The sequence below is a fragment of the Amblyraja radiata genome, chromosome 29, assembly GCF_010909765.2.
Source record: "Amblyraja radiata isolate CabotCenter1 chromosome 29, sAmbRad1.1.pri, whole genome shotgun sequence".
Taxonomy (NCBI): Eukaryota; Metazoa; Chordata; class Chondrichthyes; order Rajiformes; family Rajidae; genus Amblyraja; species Amblyraja radiata.
Window position 1 is genome coordinate 19,645,404 of NC_045984.1, and position 18,707 is coordinate 19,664,110.

Below are 18,707 nucleotides of genomic sequence, written 5' to 3' on the forward strand. Positions count from 1 at the left end.
GCCATGTTAAAGTTTGTGAACGGCACTGTTAAACTAAAGTTATGATTTATTTTTCAAATGTGTTGTCATTTTGAGAAAGCAACAGACTGCGGTGTTAACGTCGGTGTCTGCCCATGTAAGCTGTTGGCCGTGAGTTTCTGGGCAGGTGGCGTGCAGTGGGTAGTGCTGCTGCTTCACTCCCGGTCCGAATACTGTCTGATATTTGACTGTTCTTCCCGTGGTGGGGTATCTCAAGTCGATAGATATTTTTAAGGTGGATATTGACAGATTCGTGATTTGTAAGGATGTCAGGGGTTACGGTATGAAGGCAGGAGAATCGGGTTGAGAAGGAAAGATAGATCAGCCATGATTGAATGGCGGGATAGACTTGATGGGCAGAATGGCCTCATTCTGCTCCTAGAACTTATGAACGTTCACAGAATATTGTGTTTTGGCTGCAGTTTGTCCAGCACACGTGATATTTGTTCCGTTGTCCGATCCTGTTCACCTTCCAGTCAAACACGTGTCTCAAACCGACTGCAGAACATGTTTCCCGCTTCACTGCACGCTCACTGCACAATTACCTGCAGTTCTATAAAACAATGCAATGGAAATGGTGGAATTTAGGTCTGAACCCCAATCCAAGCGTTGCAACCTATCACACTCGGATCTAGCCAGGACCCTCTCCCTGAAATCTGAGAAGGCTCTTTCAGTTTTTACGCAGTTCAGGCTGTTTGTCCGGCAGTGATAACCATGTGTGATTAATTAAGGTCCGTGTAAATGGCAGTGGTTTCATACCTCCATCTTTTACCTGCTTTAGACTAATAGTAAAACTATTCAAAGTATGAGAATTGAGATGTTCAGGGGGTTTATACATATCCTGATAGATACCTTGGAGTGAGTTACATGCTGGCATTTAATTGAGGATATCCAGGACGAGAGTTTGGGATATAGGATGTGTGGAAAACAACACCGGTTGCTGGTTTATACCAAAGATAGACACAGTGCTGGAGTAACTCAGCAGGCAGGCAGTATCCCTGGAGAAAGCCTCTCCAGAGAAACTGCCTGACCCGCTGAGTTACTCCCGCTCTGTGACTATCTTAGGGATATAGGATAGCAGGTTCCTGGGTGAATTAGACGCAAATGTAATTTGAAATGGTGTAAATATAGAGTGAATTATAGCCCTGAATACGGAGTGTGTTTCCCATTGGAACTTTGCCACGAGATGCCAGTGATGTAAACTGCAAAGATAGCAACTAATTGAAACTAATATTTGAAAGTCCAAATCGATAGTTCCCTTGGCAGTCTTCCAAGCATCCATAATTTAAGTAAAATAATAGACACCAAGAGATTAATTGAGTTCAATATATTCCATGTTATAATACATACCATATAATATAAAGATTACACAATAGCACTCACTGGGAAGATACTGGAGATAACTGACATTCTGTATATTGTATAACAGCACATTGCATTAGGTACTGGAGACAATAGCAAAGTAGGGCCAGCACTGCCTCCCTCAGAACACTGCTCAGACTATCTGCTCGAGATGGGCGCAGTCGGGGACCCTGCTGGTGATGGCTGTGGACTGGCAGCGCAGAGCCTAGCAAAGACCTCCTGGCTTGTGGCAGTGGAATGGTTCAGTGTAACCTCCTCACTGGACACTGAACTCCAGCCCGAGGGAAGGTGACAATCAGCTAGAGCAAATTCCACTCTTCCAACTCCTTGCCCAACAATCAACGATCGCAACAAGATTAGACTTGAGCTACAAATCCTGTGCGTGTGGATGGTCATATTGGCAGTGTTCGTACCTTATAGTGCAGTGTCTATACATTGACCACTATCCCTGTCTATACACTGACTGTCACCTCGGTCTGTGGAGTATCCATACACTGGCCACCACTACAGTCAGTGCAGTGCCTGTAGACTGACCACCACCTTGATCGGTCCATGCAGTGACCATGCACTGACTGAGATGTTGGTCAGTGTAGTGTCCAGATATTGACCGACACCTCAGCTGGAGCTCTTGGCTTCTCTGGTCTGGTTGGGTATATTCCAGAACTCGTCACATCCCAGCCCACACCCACCACCTTTGACTGCCTGTCCAGTCTGTGCACAACTCAAGCCCATCTGTTACCTGGTAGTGTGACTCCTGAAAGCCATCCACCTATTGTCCCCACCTCCATCTGCAATACTTCTGATAATCAATCAAAGTGTTTTAAAAAATACATTGTTTATTTAATGATGTCCATTCCTCACCATCGTCCTGGAGATTCCAAATAGTCCTGTTTGTTGTAACTCTGGTAACACAAGAAATCTCCGCTCTTTCGAATAATTGAGTTTCACATTACCTGGTGAGTTTTTCTGTTTTAAAAAAAAATACACAGCTGATGATAAACCGCACACACATAGCTGCCGTTTCTCGAAGTATACATTGTACAGGGTTAACTCTGACCAACTCCCAATGCCCAGGTTGAAGCCTGAATACAGGCCGAATTCCCTCGGTCCATAGCTCCTCGCCGCATGTCACAAACAGCCTTAAGCTGCGACCATCCCGACAGCTCCACACAATCGGCCTGTCAACAATAGCGTTTCCACCAAAATTGCTGGATGATTAGTTGCCCCGTTGACCTTCTTTATTTGGTGCTCTCCTCCCTCTGGCCATTCTCGGCTGTCTCGCCCGCACTGACCTCCGGCTCCCACAGCAGGAACTCGTGAAGCAGTGTATTCACCGTCTCCGGGCACTCCATCATCACCATGTGGCTGCCCTCGTCGATGATCTTCAGGAAAGCAATCAGCAGGATCTGTGGGGTGAACACATCGGTTATTAACTCAGCCCTGCATTGATGTGGCCACAGACTCATCCCCAGCTGGGTCCAAGCCTCTCGTGAGCATCAGCTCTGAAGGAGCCTCATACAGTCCACTGTGCTGCCTCTCCAGTGATGCATTAAACTAGAGCCTCTCTGCAGACCCAAAGCTGTGGCAGATCTCCTTATGTACCTCGCCCTTAATCAGTGCCACCAACGTAAATGCTGTAACACCCCCGCAGGACAATAGACGATTGATGCAGGAATCTTTGAGCCAGCACCGCCATTCAATGTGATCATGGCTGATCATCCACAATCAGTACCCCGTTCCTGCCTTCTCCCCATATCCCCTGACTCTGCTATCTTTAAGAGCCCTATCTAGCTCTCTCTTGAAAGTATCCAGAGAACAGGCCTCCACCGCCCTCTGAGGCAGAGAATTCCACACTCACAAATCTGTGTGAAAAAGTGTTTCCTCATCTCTGTTTTAAATGGCTTACCCCTTATTCTTAAACTGTGGTCCCTGGTTCTGGACTCCCCCAACATCGGGAACATGTGTCCAGCCTCTAGCGTGTCCAAACCCTTAATAATCTTATATGTTTCAATAAGATCTGCTCTCATCCTTCTAAATTCCAGAGTGTACAAGCCCAGCTGCTCCATTCTCTCTGCATATGACAGTCCCGCCATCCCGGGAATTAACCTTGACATTCACTGGGTCTCAGGGTTCACAGATGGGGAGGGGTGTAGGGGTTGGAAGGGGTGTCCAAGAAGATGAGAGGAATAGAGAGGGGGGGGGGGCACAGATGGAGGGATAGTGGGCTGGTAGCGGGGAGGAGTGATTAGGAGGGGAAGGTAGAGGGGGTGATGGGGCATGGTGTGATGATGGTGGAGGGTGTGAGGGGAGGGGTTAGGATGCAAGAGTTGGGAGGGCGATGAGAATGGGTCGGGATGGGAGGGATGAGCTGGTGGGAGGGGGTGAGGATAGGGTTTGGGAGGGTCCCGTGCCCCACTCTCACCTCGGCCATGCGCTGGTCCTCCTCGATGGGCACGAACCTGTCGTGCAGCCCATGAAGCAGCAGCACGGGCACGGTCAGCTCGGCGTGGTACACCTCGTCACCCTCCGGCCAGTACTGGCCGCTCATCATGGCCCGCAGCACGAAAGAGGTCACCTTAAAGGCATTGCCGTCTCGCAGCAGCTGCTTCTCCTTGGCCCCCTGTCGGGCAAACGCCGCCCTGGAACAGAGAGACCGTCGGCTGAGAGCGCATTGCTGTATCGCGCCTTGGGAAACAACAGTCGCACCGCGGCGGGACACTGACCGGTCAAATGTTCAACTACAGGCGCGGGGATCGTCCGACTGTTCACTGCTGACCATTCCACTACAGGACGAGGACAACTACATACCCCTCCGCGCTTCCCAGTGGGACCGACCCCGTGCGCCTCAACGCGACCACGAGGTCGCGTAATTTGCGTGCAAAGGACACGTAAGTGGGACAGGCCCTTTAAACTACAGGTACGAGGATTAGCCGACTTTGCAACTGCAGGCGCGGGGGACCTGCAGACTGTTAAGACTTTAAACTTTAGAAAGTTGTTTACAGCGTGGAAACAGGCCCTTCGGCCCACCAAGTTCGTGCCGACCAGTGATGTCCCCGCAGACTAGCACTATCCTACACACTGGAGCCCATTATTTTACAGAAGCTCATTAACTTACAAACCTGCACGTCTTTGCAATGTGGATGGAAAGCTGAAACCCCACGTGGTCACGGGGAGAACGTGCAAACTCCACCCGCAGTCAGGATCGAACCCGTATCTCCAGTGCTATAAGGCAACAAGTCTACCGCTGCGACACCGTGCCGATCTGTTTAACTACAGGCACAGGGGTCGGCTGTGTGGAAAACTTGCCTCGGGATAATTTTGGATTGTTTTCTCTGGAATGCCAGAGGTTTAGCTGAGACCTGATACAAGTATATGCGATCATGAGAGGCACAGATAGGGTGGACATATCAAATACTAGCTTTAGGATGAAAGGGGCAACGTTTAAAAGAGAATTGCGGGGCAGGTTTCTTACAAAGGAAGTCATGGGACTTGCTACTGGTGTTGCTGGTTGAGGCAGATAGTCCCATGGATATGCAGAGAATGGAGGGATGTGACTGTTGTACCGGCAGAGATTAGTCTAAATCGGCATCGTGTTCAGCAGAGACATTGTGGGGCAAAGGGCCTGATCTTGTGCTGTATTAGTCAATGATCTATGAATCTTTGGAGACTCTGGCTCCAAAATCAATCGAATATCACGGGAAAAAACAAAACATTAAATGCTGGGGGCACTCAGCTTGACACAGGAAGTATCTGCGGAGAGAGAGGTTTATAGGACAGCAGTTTTCAGCAAAATATATTTTTTGCTTTTCAATAATTTACGGGGACGTTTTTCAAAATTTGCTTTCATCGTTTGTTGATTTCCAAAATATCTGAGACAACAAGGCGGCAGCCGAACAAGGGGCGTTGATGAGGGTGATTCCATTCTTTGAGCTGGACCCACGATCCCAAGGAGAGATGCTGGAATCTGTATCTGCAGATGTTGGAATTTTGCACAGAAAACAAAAAGCTGGAGTAACTCAGTGGGTCAGATGGACCTCTGGAGATAGGGGATGTTTTCGGTCGGGACCCTTCTTCAGACGAAGGGTCGCAGGGAGAACATAGAACAGTACAGCACAGGAACAGCCCGCAATGTTTGTGCCGAACTTGAGGCATATTTAAACTGATCTCAACTACCTGGACATGATCCATACCCCTCCATTCCGTGCACCCCCATGTGCCTCAATAAAAGCCTCTTAAACACCACCATTGTATCTCCATCCACCACCACCGCCCCTGGCAATGCGTTCCAGGCCCCCGCCACTCTGTGTAAAAAAAATACTTGCCCCACACACCTCCATTAATTTTTCCCCTTGCACCTTATAGCGATGCCTCTAGTGCCAGACATTTCCATTCTGGAGAAAGGGGGTTCTGACTGTCTACCCTATCCGTGAGTCTCATAATTTTATATATTCCTATCAAGTCTCCCAGCACCTCCGATGTTCCAGAGAAAACAATCCAAGTCTGTCCAACCTCTCCTTGCAGCTGAAAACCTCTAACCAGGCAGCATTGTGATAAACCTCTGCACCCTCGTCAAAGCCTCCACACCCTGCCTTGTGATGGGGGCAAATCCAACTGCATGCAACACTCCAAATGTTGCATATCCAAAGTCTGAAGGAGCTGCATCATGACTTCCTGACTTATGTTCAATGTGCCTAACAATGAAGGCAAGCGTACCATACTCCTTCAGCGAGTTAAAGATGGTCCCTCTACATATCAACGCTGTTAAGTGCCTTGCCAACTGCAAAGTCCCATAGATAGTATGGGAGCCTGCAGTGCGCCCAGTCGCCCCAACATTCGCCCCTCGCTGGTCCTTACTTACTTGAGGAAGCTCCAGAGCAGGCAGGGCGAGAGGCAGTGCAGCACGCAGGAGGGCAGGTTGAAGATGGAGCAAAGGCTGGGCTCCAGGGCTGTCGGGCCGCCGCCGTTGATCATCACCACCTTGTGTACCTGGTCAGGGTACTCGTGAGCCAGGAACGTGCAGAACGAGACGCTGTGGGAGAGATATCTCAGGTGAGCGCTGAACAAACAAGCCCCAACCACCCCTTCCATGCCACAGAGGGAGCCTTCCTCAGCACTCTCCTCTCACCTGCCTCGAGTGGACCCAGTTCAAGTCCAAGTTCCACACACTTCCTCCGCTCCTCTCCTCCTCTACCCATACCTCCTCTCCACTCCACTCCCGCTTCCTTCTACTCACCCCTCCTCTCCCCACCTTTCCTCTCTCCGCTCCCCACTACTCCCACCTCTCCTCTCCCCATTACCATCCTCTCCCCTCTCCCCTCCCCTCCCCTCCGAGCAGCCGGGCACAAGCATTGGCAGAACATCAGACGGTGAGCTGGTGGGGACCACAGCCTGGCCCGGTCCCCAGTAACGCCTGTGTGATCACCAGTGGCCGTGCCAGGTGCCATAAGCAATGTGAGTTTGCCCCTCAGCTGCCCCCTGTTCTCCTCACGGGTGGCGGCAGTCGTCAGCGATGGAGACCGTGTGCGGCACAGTAGCTGGTTTTCCCCGGCCGGCCCAGCCTGGGGGAGTGTAGGGGATGGGAAGGGAGAGGCTGGGTGCCACCTACCCGTAGGAGTGCCCGATCAGGATGTTCCGCTTCTTGGCGTAGCGTTTGAAGATGGCCCTCATGTCCTCGCGGAGGGCGTAGAAGGTGTAGGCAGCGCCCACCTTGGGAGCGGTGCTGGCCCCGTGGCCCGCTAAGTCCAGGGCTACCACCTCGTAGCCCAGCTTGCCGAAGAAGTCCAACTGCTCCTTCCAGATGTCCAGCGAGCCGCCCACCCCGTGGATGAAGAACAGCACCACGTCCGAGTGCGTGCCCTTGCAGCTGGTGATGTGCTTCTTGCAATCGATCGTCACCGTCCGCTTCGGCCTGCGCCTGCGACGCTTGGCTTCACTGGGCTGCGCGGTGGTGGCACTGGGCTGCATTGGAGCTGTACTGGACTGCATGGGTGCTGCATTGGGCTGCACGGTGGCGGCACTGCTATGCACGGGCGCTGCGCTGATCGGCGCGGTTCCAGCGCGTGGCTGCACGTGTGCTGCGCCGGGCTGCACGACTGCTGTACTTGGCTGCACGGGAGCCGCACTCTCGGCGGGGGCGCCAGGCTGCGCCGCTGCATGGGTGTCGGAGAGCTCGATCTCCAGCGTGCTGCCGGTGTCGCCGCTGCCGTTGCGACAGTGCAGGATCTCGGAGCGCACGGCGTCGCCCAAGTTCTCGATCACCACCTGGCCGCCGCGGTAGATGCAGATGCGGCGCCTGCAGTGGACCACACCGCGGCCCGGCCGCCCCTCGCACCCCTCCGCCAGCTGCTCCCCCGTCCGCACCGGCATCACGTGCTTGACCCGCAGCACCCGGCCCGGCTTCACCTCCACGTACTCATAGCCGTCCGCAGACTCCACGCTGTCGATGGCCCCCACCACGTTCAGCGGCCGGCCCGTGATACAGCACAGGATGCCCTCCGTGATGCTGGTCAGCATGTTGGTCCTGGAGGGTGGGGGGAGGGGGGGGAGGGGAGAGGGGAGGGAGACACGCAGTGAGACGGGGCAGCCCTCCCCCTACCACATCCACCCCACACACTGCGACCACCCACCACCCTCGCACACTGCCTGTACAGACCGACTCCCCACCCTCTCCAACTGTCCAAACAGTCTACACACTCCAACCACACACCACCCCCCATACTGAACCGCCTCAAAGCTCCCCGTACCCATCAGCACCCCACCCACCGACCACCCACCTCCTCACCTTCCCCCATCCACCACCCCACCCTCCCCCACCCATCACCACTCCACCCTCCGACATTCCACCAACCCACATACACCAACCACAGACCACCCCACACACTCCTCCGCCCTGACACTCCCTGTACCCAATCTCCACCACACCCTCCGACCATCCACCACCCAACCTCTCCTACTTACCACCCCACCAGCCAATACCCTACCCTCTTTAACCCATCAATACCCCACCCTTTCTGACCGTCCATCACCCAATCCTCCGAACATCCACCAGCCCACACACACCACCACCACATATACTCCAGCCACCACCATCCTACACACTCTGCCCATTACCACTCAACACACACCGGCCACACACCATCACACACACCGGCCACACACCATCACACACACACACACACACACCACCACCTCCATGCACACTCCAACCATTACCACCACGCAATGCACTCCACTCCACCCACCACCACCCCACACACTCCAACACCCCACACACGGGCCAACCCCACCACCGCTAATTCTTAACCTCCTCTGCTCCAGGGAGAACAGACTCAGCCTCTGTTTTACGTTTCACTGCCCACAACATCTGTCCCACCAGCTGTTATCTCAGATCCTGCATGTGGACACCTTCCTCCATGGGCACCCTGCACCTTGCCCCACAGACAGAGCCGTCCTTCTCCAGGGCTCAGGCAACAGGTAATGTCTAGAATATTTCTCTACCCTTCCATCCATACCTCTTCCTCACTTCTCTACGTTCTTTATCTGACACCCTTTTGTTCCCTTTCCACCCCCAGCCTTTGTCACTTACTTCACCCATCTGCCAATCACTCCACGCTCCCCTCCCCTCTTCCTATCACGTGTATGAAGGAACTGCAGATGCCGGTTTTCACCGAAGATAGACACAAAATGCTGGAGTAACTCAGCAGGTCAGCCAGCATCTCTGGAGGAAAGGAATAGCTCATCCCACTTACTATTTTTCTCTAGAGATGCTGCCTGACTCGCTGAGTTACTCCAGCATGTTGTGTCTATCTTCCACCGAGAACTTGCTTTGTCCTGCCCCCAACTCTCTTTTACAGCTCTCTTCCTCCTACTCCATCATTTGAAGACGGGTCCCACGAAACGCTGTCTACCCATTCCCTCCACAGATGCTGTCTGACCCGCTGAGTTCCTTCAACACTTTGTATTTTGCTGGAGGTTCCAGCATCTGCAGGCACTTGTGTCTCCGTCTAACATTTGGGCTGTACGGCTGTGGAAGTACTGCAGCTGAACTTATCGATGGTCAGCAGAACCCACCCGACCTCACTCTGTAGAGGATCCATAATTCACTGACAAACATAATGAGTAAGATTATTTCACCGACTCTCTCCCCCCCCTTGTGATATTCTTACAATGAGCCCTCCTCTGTGTCCATCGGGTGTGGAGACAAACTCTGATGATCAACGAGCAGCTTCAGCTGAGGTTCACGTATCTTCCCCAACACCAGAGACCCTTATAGGTAGCCTCCCGCTGACCATCAGGCCAAAATTCTGCACAGTCCACCCTCACTGAGCTGAACACATCAGAGGAAGCTTCACATGATAATATTCAATCAGAAACCACATTTTACCCAAAATGATAAAAAACGATATTGAGATGGCAGTTTGTTTAACCTACACAATTTACCCACGTCTGTATACTGTCCCATCACACCCTTGTTGCCCCATCACACATTCCTGGAGTCAGACACACAGTGAAGTTTCCTCTACGCCACCCAGACAACCGAACGGCCCTCTCACCAGCTAGTGGGCAGTCCTGACCTCCTATCTCATTGGGGACCTCTGAACTACCTTTAATCGGACTTCAATGTTATATCTTGCACTAAATGTTATACGATTTATCCTTTATCTGTGCATTGAGGACGGCCTGCATTGCAATGTCCAGCTCCTCGAGTCTTGGCAACATCCTCGTAAATCTTCTTTCCCCTCCTTTCTAACTCTCCCATCAGACACTCCAAGGATCAGACTCCGAGTGAAGCTTCATCTACACCGTCCGATCACACTCCCTGGGTCAGACACAGAGTGAAGCTGCCCATACACTGTCCCATCGCACAATCCCAGCGTCAGACACGGGATAAAGCTCATCCTACACAGTCCCAGCACACACTGCCAGGGTCAGATACAGGGCGAAGCTCCGTCTGCATCGTCCTGCCACACACACACCCGGGACCAGACAGCCTCCACGCCGCTCGATCACAGTCCTTGTGCAGGGGCAACACGGGTCAGACAGGGTTAATTCTCCTCTGCACGGGGTCGCCGTGAGCCCGGCCCCATCACTGTGTTCGACAGTTGCAGCCATTTCAAACGCTGACGGTCTCAATGAGGGGGTCTGTCAATTTGATATTCGGCGCAATCTGTCTTTTGGTTTCTGTACGTGGTCATGCTACACATAGATGGTTCTACAGATGTTCGGCGAGGGTCACGTCCCACACGCTATGTCAAGCTGATGATGGCCGGAACGGTGGGGAGGTTTGCACAGACTCGGGGCATCTGTCCCGGCACGGCCCGGGGGCGGCCGATCGGTGGGGAGGTTTACCCGGTCTTGGGGGACCTGTCCCTGCATTGCCCGGGAGTTTTGCACATCTGTGGAGCGCGACTGCTCTGCGATTTTCTCCCGATTTCCGGCATGCGACGACCTGCCACACACGCACAACCCTTTCCCGGGGCATCCTTGCCAACCCTGTCTGACCATCTCTGACAGATTTCATTTTTCGTCGAACGGCTCTTGGTAAAATATCAAGCGGTTCGGTTCCAGGCCGATTCGCCCCGTTCCTGATTTTCACATTGCAGCTACCTGCCTAATCCCGAGAGATTAACTCGATGGCGTTTGTTTCCGAACGCCAGAAACAGGCGACGCTGCATAACCCACAAATATATATAAAATCTCAAAATAAATCCACAATTTGTATTTATTATGTAAACTGCAATAGCTTCACACTTTGCACAAAGGTATAAAATCCCCTGTGGTTGTGTGTGCAGATAGAAATACGCATGCATTCTGGAATTATAACATTCGTTGTTTTTTTTTAACAATGCACACGAAGGGTATATTGAAGAAAGGTACACAAAATTGCTGGAGAAACTCAGCGGGTGCAGCAGTATCTATGGAGCGAAGGAAATAGGCGACGTTTCGGGCCGAAACCCTTCTTCAGACTATTGAAGATCTGCGTTATTGGTAAAAAAAAATAGCAACGATCGATGCAGGACGACGCACCACGGTTCCCGAGGTTGGAGACGGCCATGAACCGATTGTAAATTTGAGAAATGCAATCAATGAATAGAATGGCGTTGAAATAAACTGCAACATATAACATTGCTCTCACCTCATTCATAAAAGCAAACTCCACGGGATGTGCATGAAATTGCAATCACCGCACGGATTCCAGTGGACGAGATTAATTATTGCAAACGTTGAATGGAGCCGAGGTTACGGGCAAGGTGGTAGCTCGATGATTTTCCGCTCCTGGTTTACATTGCGCCGGTTGGGCTTGCAATCCTCGCTACAGGTATGAAACGAAAACTGCTGCCCGTGTCTCCGCGCTCCCGTGCCTCCGCGCCCCGTGTTTGCGCGCTCTCGCGTCTCCGCGCTCCCGCGACTCCGGATCATCTCTCCCTTCGTCCTTGGCCGCTGCAGAGGCAGCAGCCAATTCGCACCTCACGTAGGTGACTGGCGTCGCTGCTGGCCAATAATCTCACAGACCCCGGGACAATCCTGTCAACAAGAGGAATGTGGCCAATTAGCACCCCCCCCCACCCCCACCTCCCCCCCCCCCCCCGGCGGCGGGCGATGGAAATGCGGCAATTGCGCGGACACTTCGCACCTCTTGCTCCAGATTCTTTGCTTCGCACCTCTTGCTCCAGTATCTTTGCTTCGCATCGTCCGCTGGCCAGCTCTGCTCGCCTGAACCTAACCGCACCTCCGGCCGGTTCTGCTCACATTCCCACTCCGGCCTTCCCCTCCTCTCCAGCCGGCTCTGATCGGTCTCGCACCCCGACCCAGCCCGGCCCACCCCTCCGGCCAGCCACTCACCAATCTTCAGGGACACTGGCACCGGGCAAACTGTTCCTTTAACACATATATGGTGGTGGGTGTATGGAACGAGCTGCCATAGGAGGTAGTTGAGGCACGTACTACAGCAACATTAAAAAAAACAGTTGGACGGGTACATGGGCCAAACGCAGGCAGGTGGGACTAGTGTAGATGGGGCATCTTGGTCAGCATGGACGAGTTCGGCCGAAGCGTCGGTTTCTGTGCTGTATGATATAGACTCTATGACTAGAGAAGGGTCTCGACCCGAAACGTCGCCTATTTCATTCGCTTCATAGAATCTGCCTCACCCGCTGAGTTTCTCCAGCATTTTTGTCTACCTTCAATTTTCCAGCATCTGCAGTTCCTTCTTAAACACTATGACTAGCCAGGACTGTTTAGATAATCAGCAACTCAATTTTTTCCAGATTTCCAGCATTGTACTGTGCTGCACTTTTTTTAATGTCTTTGCCCAGGGTCTGCAATCCACGCTCGGACCTGCACTTACTTCACAGCTTCACATGTCCCATGGGTTGTTCCTCTCCAACTGGCCTCATTATGTACCAACAAAACAGCTGCTATACGCTGGAATCACCTCAGCAACCCTGGCTTACTCTACCCGAGATGTTCCTTCATCCTATCCACCTCCGGCCCACCCCAACCCTCTCTGCAACTTCAAACTGGCTTGTCTTCCCACTTGTAGACACAAATATCTGCAGATGCTGATTAATACCAAAGATAGACACGTAGCGCTGGAGTAACGCAGGGGGTCAGGCAGCATCTCCGAAGAAAAAGGATGGGTGACTTTTCGGTTGAGACCTTGAAAAAGGGTCGCGACCGAAAAGTCATTTTTCTCCAGAGATGCTGCCTGACCCACTGAGTTACTCCAGCACTTTGTCTGTCATCCACCTATGGCTTGCCTGGCTTTGTCCCGCCCCCTCTCTTCCAGCTTCCTTCCATTCAGTCTGAAGCAGGGTCCAGATCCGAAACGTGGTCTATCCATGCTCTCCAGAGATGCTGCCTGGCCCACTGAGGTACTCCAGCAGTCTTTGTCATTAATTCTTCGGCATGTTCTGAGTTTGGAGGATGCAACGAACTACAACTACCGGGATGCTCAGCGACACGCGCGCCATTGGAGCTGCGCCCGGTGCGAGGCGACCAATGAGGCTGCGGGATGTTGGAGGGTGGATGTTGAGGCCATCTTGCACCGAGTGAGGCCTGAGGCCTGAGGCTGGCCATGAGCTTTCTGTGGGCGCTGGCGGGGAGATGCAGGTAGGCGGGCGCTTGGTCCATCGCCATCGCCATCTACGCGGGGCCTGGTCCCGGTCCCGGTCCCGGTCCCTGGGGCCGCGACTCGAGCAGCGCTCCGGGCGGGGAACATAAAGTTCCAGCCGAGGGACATTTAGCTCCGGCCGCGGAGTGCCGCACTGCCGCGAGTCATAAAGTCATACAGCACGGGAACTGGCCCTTCGGCCCAACTTGCCCGTGCTGACCAAGATGCCCCATCTACACTCGTCACACCTGGCTGGGTTTGGCCCATATCCTTCTAAGCCTTTCCAATCCACGTACCTGTCCAAGTGTCTTTTAAAAGTTGTTATTGTACCTGCCTCAATTAGCCCGGGCGGACGATGAGATGCTCTTCATGGAGCTTGCACTGGGCCCTGCTTTGACATGCACGAAGCCCCATAGAGGTCTTGAAGTAGTGGGATGGGTATAAGATGACGGGTGATTGGAAAGTCACTGTGGACTGAGCATGGTAGTCACCCCACCTGTGTTTAATTTCCCCAGTGTGGAGAAGACCACACGGTGACTACTGAATGCAGTACTTTAGAGTGTACGAAGTGCAAGTGAATTGCTGCTTCACTGGAAGGACAGACAGTCTGCTTTCCTGGGTGGTGGGTGGGAAGATATAAAAGGACATGGTTGTGCTGGCATCGACGGGTTGGGCTGAAGGGCCTGATTCCCTGCTGTATGACAAGTTTCGCACCTCATGCAACCATGCATGAGAAAGGGTAGGTGAAGATGGAACCATGCGCAGGGAGATGTGAAGGGAACAGTTCCTTCAGAATAGGGATCAGTAAGGGGAGGATGTGTGTGGTGGTGGACTGGTACTGATGCTGGTGGAAATTGTTGAATGTTCAGGCTGCTTAGTGAATGGAACGGCGGCTGTTCAGAAGGGGTAGGTTACAGTGAATGGACAGTTCTGTCAGTGGCATCCAGCAGTTGTGCAGCAAGGCCCAGTGTAGGCTGAAGGTCAGCATAGTTGTAAGGGTACGTAGATTACAATCTGATTACTTCATTATCATGTACACAAGGGTGCAATGAATTTCATATTTCACATTAAGCTTACTGGGTAAACAGAGGTTTCCATCTACACTTCACGCCTCAGAAGAGCAGCCAGCATAATGAATGATTTATCCCATCCCGGTCATTCCTTCTCTCCGCTTCTGTCAGTCAAAAGGTACAGAAGCTTGAAAGCACATACCACTGGATTCAAGAACACTGGAACAACATCTACTCCCCCAGTTATCGAGCTTCTGAATAGTCGTTCAATAAACTATGGTACTTTACAATTCACCACCACCCCATTCCAGACATTGGACTTTGTCTAAAACTGTTGCACTACAATGCTAAGAACTATATTCTGCACACTTCCCCTTTGCTCTACCTATAGTACTTGAGATTGGCTTGATTGTACTAATGAGTATATAGTATTATCTGATCTGATTGGATAGCATACAAAACAAAGCTTTTCATCGTACCTCCGTACACATGACAATAATAAATCTAAACTTAGATGAGCTTATTTGGTATGATTGTATTGAAGGCGGAGCTGTAGTCAATGAATAGTATCATGACATTGTTAATCTAATTGCAAAGATGATATGGTGTGAATGTCATGCAAGAGGGATGGCCTCCTCCAGAGACCTTTTTTTCCTGTATACAAATTAGGGCAGCACAGTGGCACAATGGTAGAGCTCACAGCACCGGAGACGCGGGTTCGACCTGACGATGGATGCTGTATGTGTGGAGTTTGTACATTCTCCCTGTGGTTTTTTTCTGGGTGTTCTAGTTTCCTCTCACATTCCAAAGACATGCAGTTTTGTAGGTTAATTGGCGTCTGTAAATTGCCCTTGGTGTGTCGGATGTGGAAGTGGGATGACATAGAACTAGTGGTGATTGATGGTTAACGATGACTCGGTGGACCGAGGATCAGTTTCCATGCAGTAATCGCTAAACTAAACATATTGCAATCGATCTAGACTGCTCAAAGACTCATGCTAATGTAGCCTGTTAACAATCGTTCAAATCTCTTCATTTCGGTTGATGTTAGGAGCTACAGGGGACTCTGTGAAAGTTGTATTAGAAAAACTCAGGCCCTGGAACTCAGGCATTTGATAGCAGAATTGGACGGGGGTAAGCATCAGTGGACGCTGCCTGAAGTGGTGAGGCAACAGATACTTGTCCCATTTAAAAGTATCTGGATGAGGACAGGAAGCAGTGTAACCCACAGGGCCATGTCGAGTCCTGACAAGTTCCCAATAGTGCCTTTTTGCTGATCGTGGACGCGATGGGCTGAGTGTTGTGCCTGGAGCAGGTGCTTGTTGCTGATGTGGTGCTGTCTTTGTTGCTCTCTGCAGATGGCAGCCAGCACAGTGCTTGGTTCCCACCATTTCACCGAACCCCAGCCATCGGACAGTGTGTAGCTCCGCTCTGTGCCAGCCATCTGGCCTCCTGTACCCTCCTGCAGGGCAACGAGCGGACACGGCTGGTGGCTTTGCCCCCTGGATCTTCCCCTGGAGCCGGCAGCAGGTCCGCACGAAGAAGCGGGGCACCGAGTACCAGCCGAAGTTCATCAAGCGACTGCGGACACACGGCTGGCAGAGGCGCATCAGCACCCGTGCCGGCATCGAGCTGATCTTGCGCAGGATGCTGAAGGGTCGGAAATCGCTGACCCACTGACCACAGACGGCCTGTGACCTGCTGCTCTCTGTCTGCCTTGTATATATTGTATAAAATTCTTGGCCTGAATTGTGAGCCTGTTGATTTCGCCGGGAGGGGAGGGGGCAGGGGCACTTGCGCTGTTGCTACATGCATTTCCTGCACACAGGAGGACAAGAGGGCATCTGGGAACCAGGTAAAGAGCAGGATAGCTGAAGAATGGGAGAAGAGCAGCAGTGGGAGCAGGGATGGTCCAGTCTCATCAGTGCAGAAAAAGAGGGAAGATTGGATTAAGAGCAAAATGGGAGAAGTGAAAAGGAAGACTTCTACATATTCTACACATGTGGAAGAATTTAACTCTTGCAGGGTTGTGTCCCAGCAGTAGAAACTATTCCCCGTCTAATTCACAGAAATTGGTCAACAAATGGTAACAAGTGATGGGGGGTTGAGGGCACGATGTTTATTATGGTGAGGACTCACCTGCTTGTTCTGGAGGTTCAATGGTAGTTTATTGTCACGAACAACTAAGTACAGTGAAATTCTGTTTTTGCATACAGCTGGGTGACAATCCTACATTACATTAGGCACAATCATTCTAAGAACAAGAGTGTAAGACAGTAGACCCCACTAAGTGAGTAGTCAAGAGTCACCACGTTTAAGACACCATCTTGTACCCTTCAGGTCCAATTTTTTTAAAATGTCTCAACATGGCCATAGAGGACCGTTGTCCTGGTGGCGGCGCTGGTTTGGAGTTGTAGGGGTTGTATTGGCCAGGCAATGTGTCCATGTCCTTTACTGCGGCTCCGTCGCTCCATGCTTTTGCAAGCTGGAGGTCCAGATGGGGCACAGGGAAGAAAGTGGGTGTGGTGTTTTGGTAAGTTACCTAAAACTAGAGAATTCAAAATTCATACTGTTGGGTTGTAAACTACCCAAGCAGAATATGAGGTGCTGTTCCTCCAGTCTGCATGTGGCCTCACTCTGGCAATGGAGGGGGACTAGGTCAGTACGGGCATGGGAAGAGTAGTTAAAATGGTTAGTAACCAGGAGCTTGGAGGACTGAGTGCAAGTATTCAGCATGTTTAAAAATTCTATAGTTTGGAATTCCATAGGTTCGCATGGGTAATAGAGATGAATGTGGATTGTGGAGAGCTTTTTCAATGCTTGCTTTTAAATTGTCATTTGAGCTGATCAGAACACGTCAGTTCAATGCTGTTGAGCGAGCCAGACACATGTTTTAGGGACTGCCTCAGTAATGGTTGTCCCAAGCAACTAATTTACATCCAGTAAACAATGCTGACTTCTTGAGCAGGGTGAGCTTCTCTGGGCTGGAGAGTGAGAGGATCCACAGAGCAGGTGGCCTGATATTAGTGGGTGGTAATGGCCAGAGTGTGCAAGGAGAGCAACCGAACCATCCTCCATCGGTGAGATGCTGCAGCAGATCAGTCAAACGTGCTTTGGGTTTTGTAAACCCATGCTGACTGTGATCATTCCTGCCCTTAGTGTCTACATGCTCCCACAGTTTAATTTTCATCATACATTTGTATCTTCTCCTCTACTAATGTTAGGCAACAAGATGAAAAGGTTCCCCTCTGCTCTTAACTAGTGGGGGACTCATTTGCTGCCCTCCACACCACAGGAATCAGTCCCAAATCCAGAACTTTGGAAAATGATGACACATGCACTCACTCTGAAGCATTAGCTTTCAGGTCTCTGGCACGAAGACCATCAGGTCTTTGGGATTTATTGACTCTCAGGCTCACCAGTTCTCAGTTAGTATTTTTTGACACATACATTCCCTTCATTTCTTCATTGTCACCCGACCCTTGGTTCTCTAACATCTCTGGCAGGATTTTTATGTGTTCCTTGAGGCAAGATGCAAATTAATTGTTTAATTCCTCTGCCATCTTATTTGCCATTTACCATCCACTGTCCTGGTAAGGGATCACTGTCTGCCCCACTGCTTCGTTCCTTTCTATCTACCAGTGGAGCTCCCGAGTGGGACAGATCTTACGTTGAACGGTTGTCCCCACTGAGACCTGGTGACCCAGCAACATAGCAACAACACTAAGGCTCACCTGGTATCGTACAGCACCTCTCTCAATCATCCCACAGCAATTTATGGGGTAGTTTAGTCATTGTAGTCTGGTGGATAAAGGATGTGTCGGCAATCATTTTACACACAGCAAGCCTGCACTCACAGCACTGACTTCTTTTAACTTTGGACAAAGAAAAAATGTCAACCACACTGCATGTGAACAACAACTCTCAATCAAATGGTACCCTGGGATGGGACTCCAACCTCCACTCACTCTGACACAAAGAGCACTCACACTGAAGTACCACACAATACAGTGTTGATCGAGCCAGGAGAATAGACTGGGCTGTGAGTGAGAAAGATTCCCATTTTGCTTTTGTTTTGGAAAACATTTTATTAATCACCTGGACCAATACACCAATGCAAACTGCACACACATGCCTCTCTCCATGGCGCTGACATAGTATATTTACTATCTGTTCATATTGCTATATTATGATATGCTACAATG

At 51.2% G+C, this 18,707-nt stretch overlaps 2 protein-coding genes across 2 annotated transcripts; one reads left to right on the forward strand and one right to left on the reverse strand.

Annotated features, from left to right (window-relative positions):
- Positions 1-1,330: 1,330 nt before the first annotated feature.
- On the reverse strand, positions 1,331-11,833 carry abhd8 (abhydrolase domain containing 8). Its single transcript, XM_033046788.1, has 5 exons — positions 11,516-11,833; positions 6,986-7,900; positions 6,239-6,409; positions 3,803-4,019; positions 1,331-2,786 (listed from the first exon to the last, which is right to left on the reverse strand). The coding sequence occupies exons 1-5, from the start codon at positions 11,518-11,520 to the stop codon at positions 2,619-2,621; spliced, it is 1,476 nt and encodes a 491-aa protein (XP_032902679.1). The 5' UTR covers positions 11,521-11,833; the 3' UTR covers positions 1,331-2,618.
- Positions 11,834-13,392: 1,559 nt separating this feature from the next.
- Positions 13,393-16,251, forward strand: mrpl34 (mitochondrial ribosomal protein L34). The gene is made up of 2 exons (XM_033046789.1): positions 13,393-13,491; positions 15,861-16,251. The coding sequence occupies exons 1-2, from the start codon at positions 13,457-13,459 to the stop codon at positions 16,180-16,182; spliced, it is 357 nt and encodes a 118-aa protein (XP_032902680.1). The 5' UTR covers positions 13,393-13,456; the 3' UTR covers positions 16,183-16,251.
- The last annotated feature ends 2,456 nt before the right edge of the window (positions 16,252-18,707 follow it).

Coding starts and splice junctions, on each gene's coding strand:
- abhd8 (XM_033046788.1), bottom strand. Junction 6,410..6,985: donor CTGATCGGGCACTCCTACGG/GTAGGTGGCACC, acceptor TCTCTCCCACAG/CGTCTCGTTCTGCACGTTCC. Junction 2,787..3,802: donor AGGACCAGCGCATGGCCGAG/GTGAGAGTGGGG, acceptor TTCACCCCACAG/ATCCTGCTGATTGCTTTCCT.
- mrpl34 (XM_033046789.1), top strand. CDS start 13,457: ATGAGCTTTCTGTGGGCGCTGGCGGGGAGATGCAG. Junction 13,492..15,860: donor GCGCTGGCGGGGAGATGCAG/GTAGGCGGGCGC, acceptor TGCTCTCTGCAG/ATGGCAGCCAGCACAGTGCT.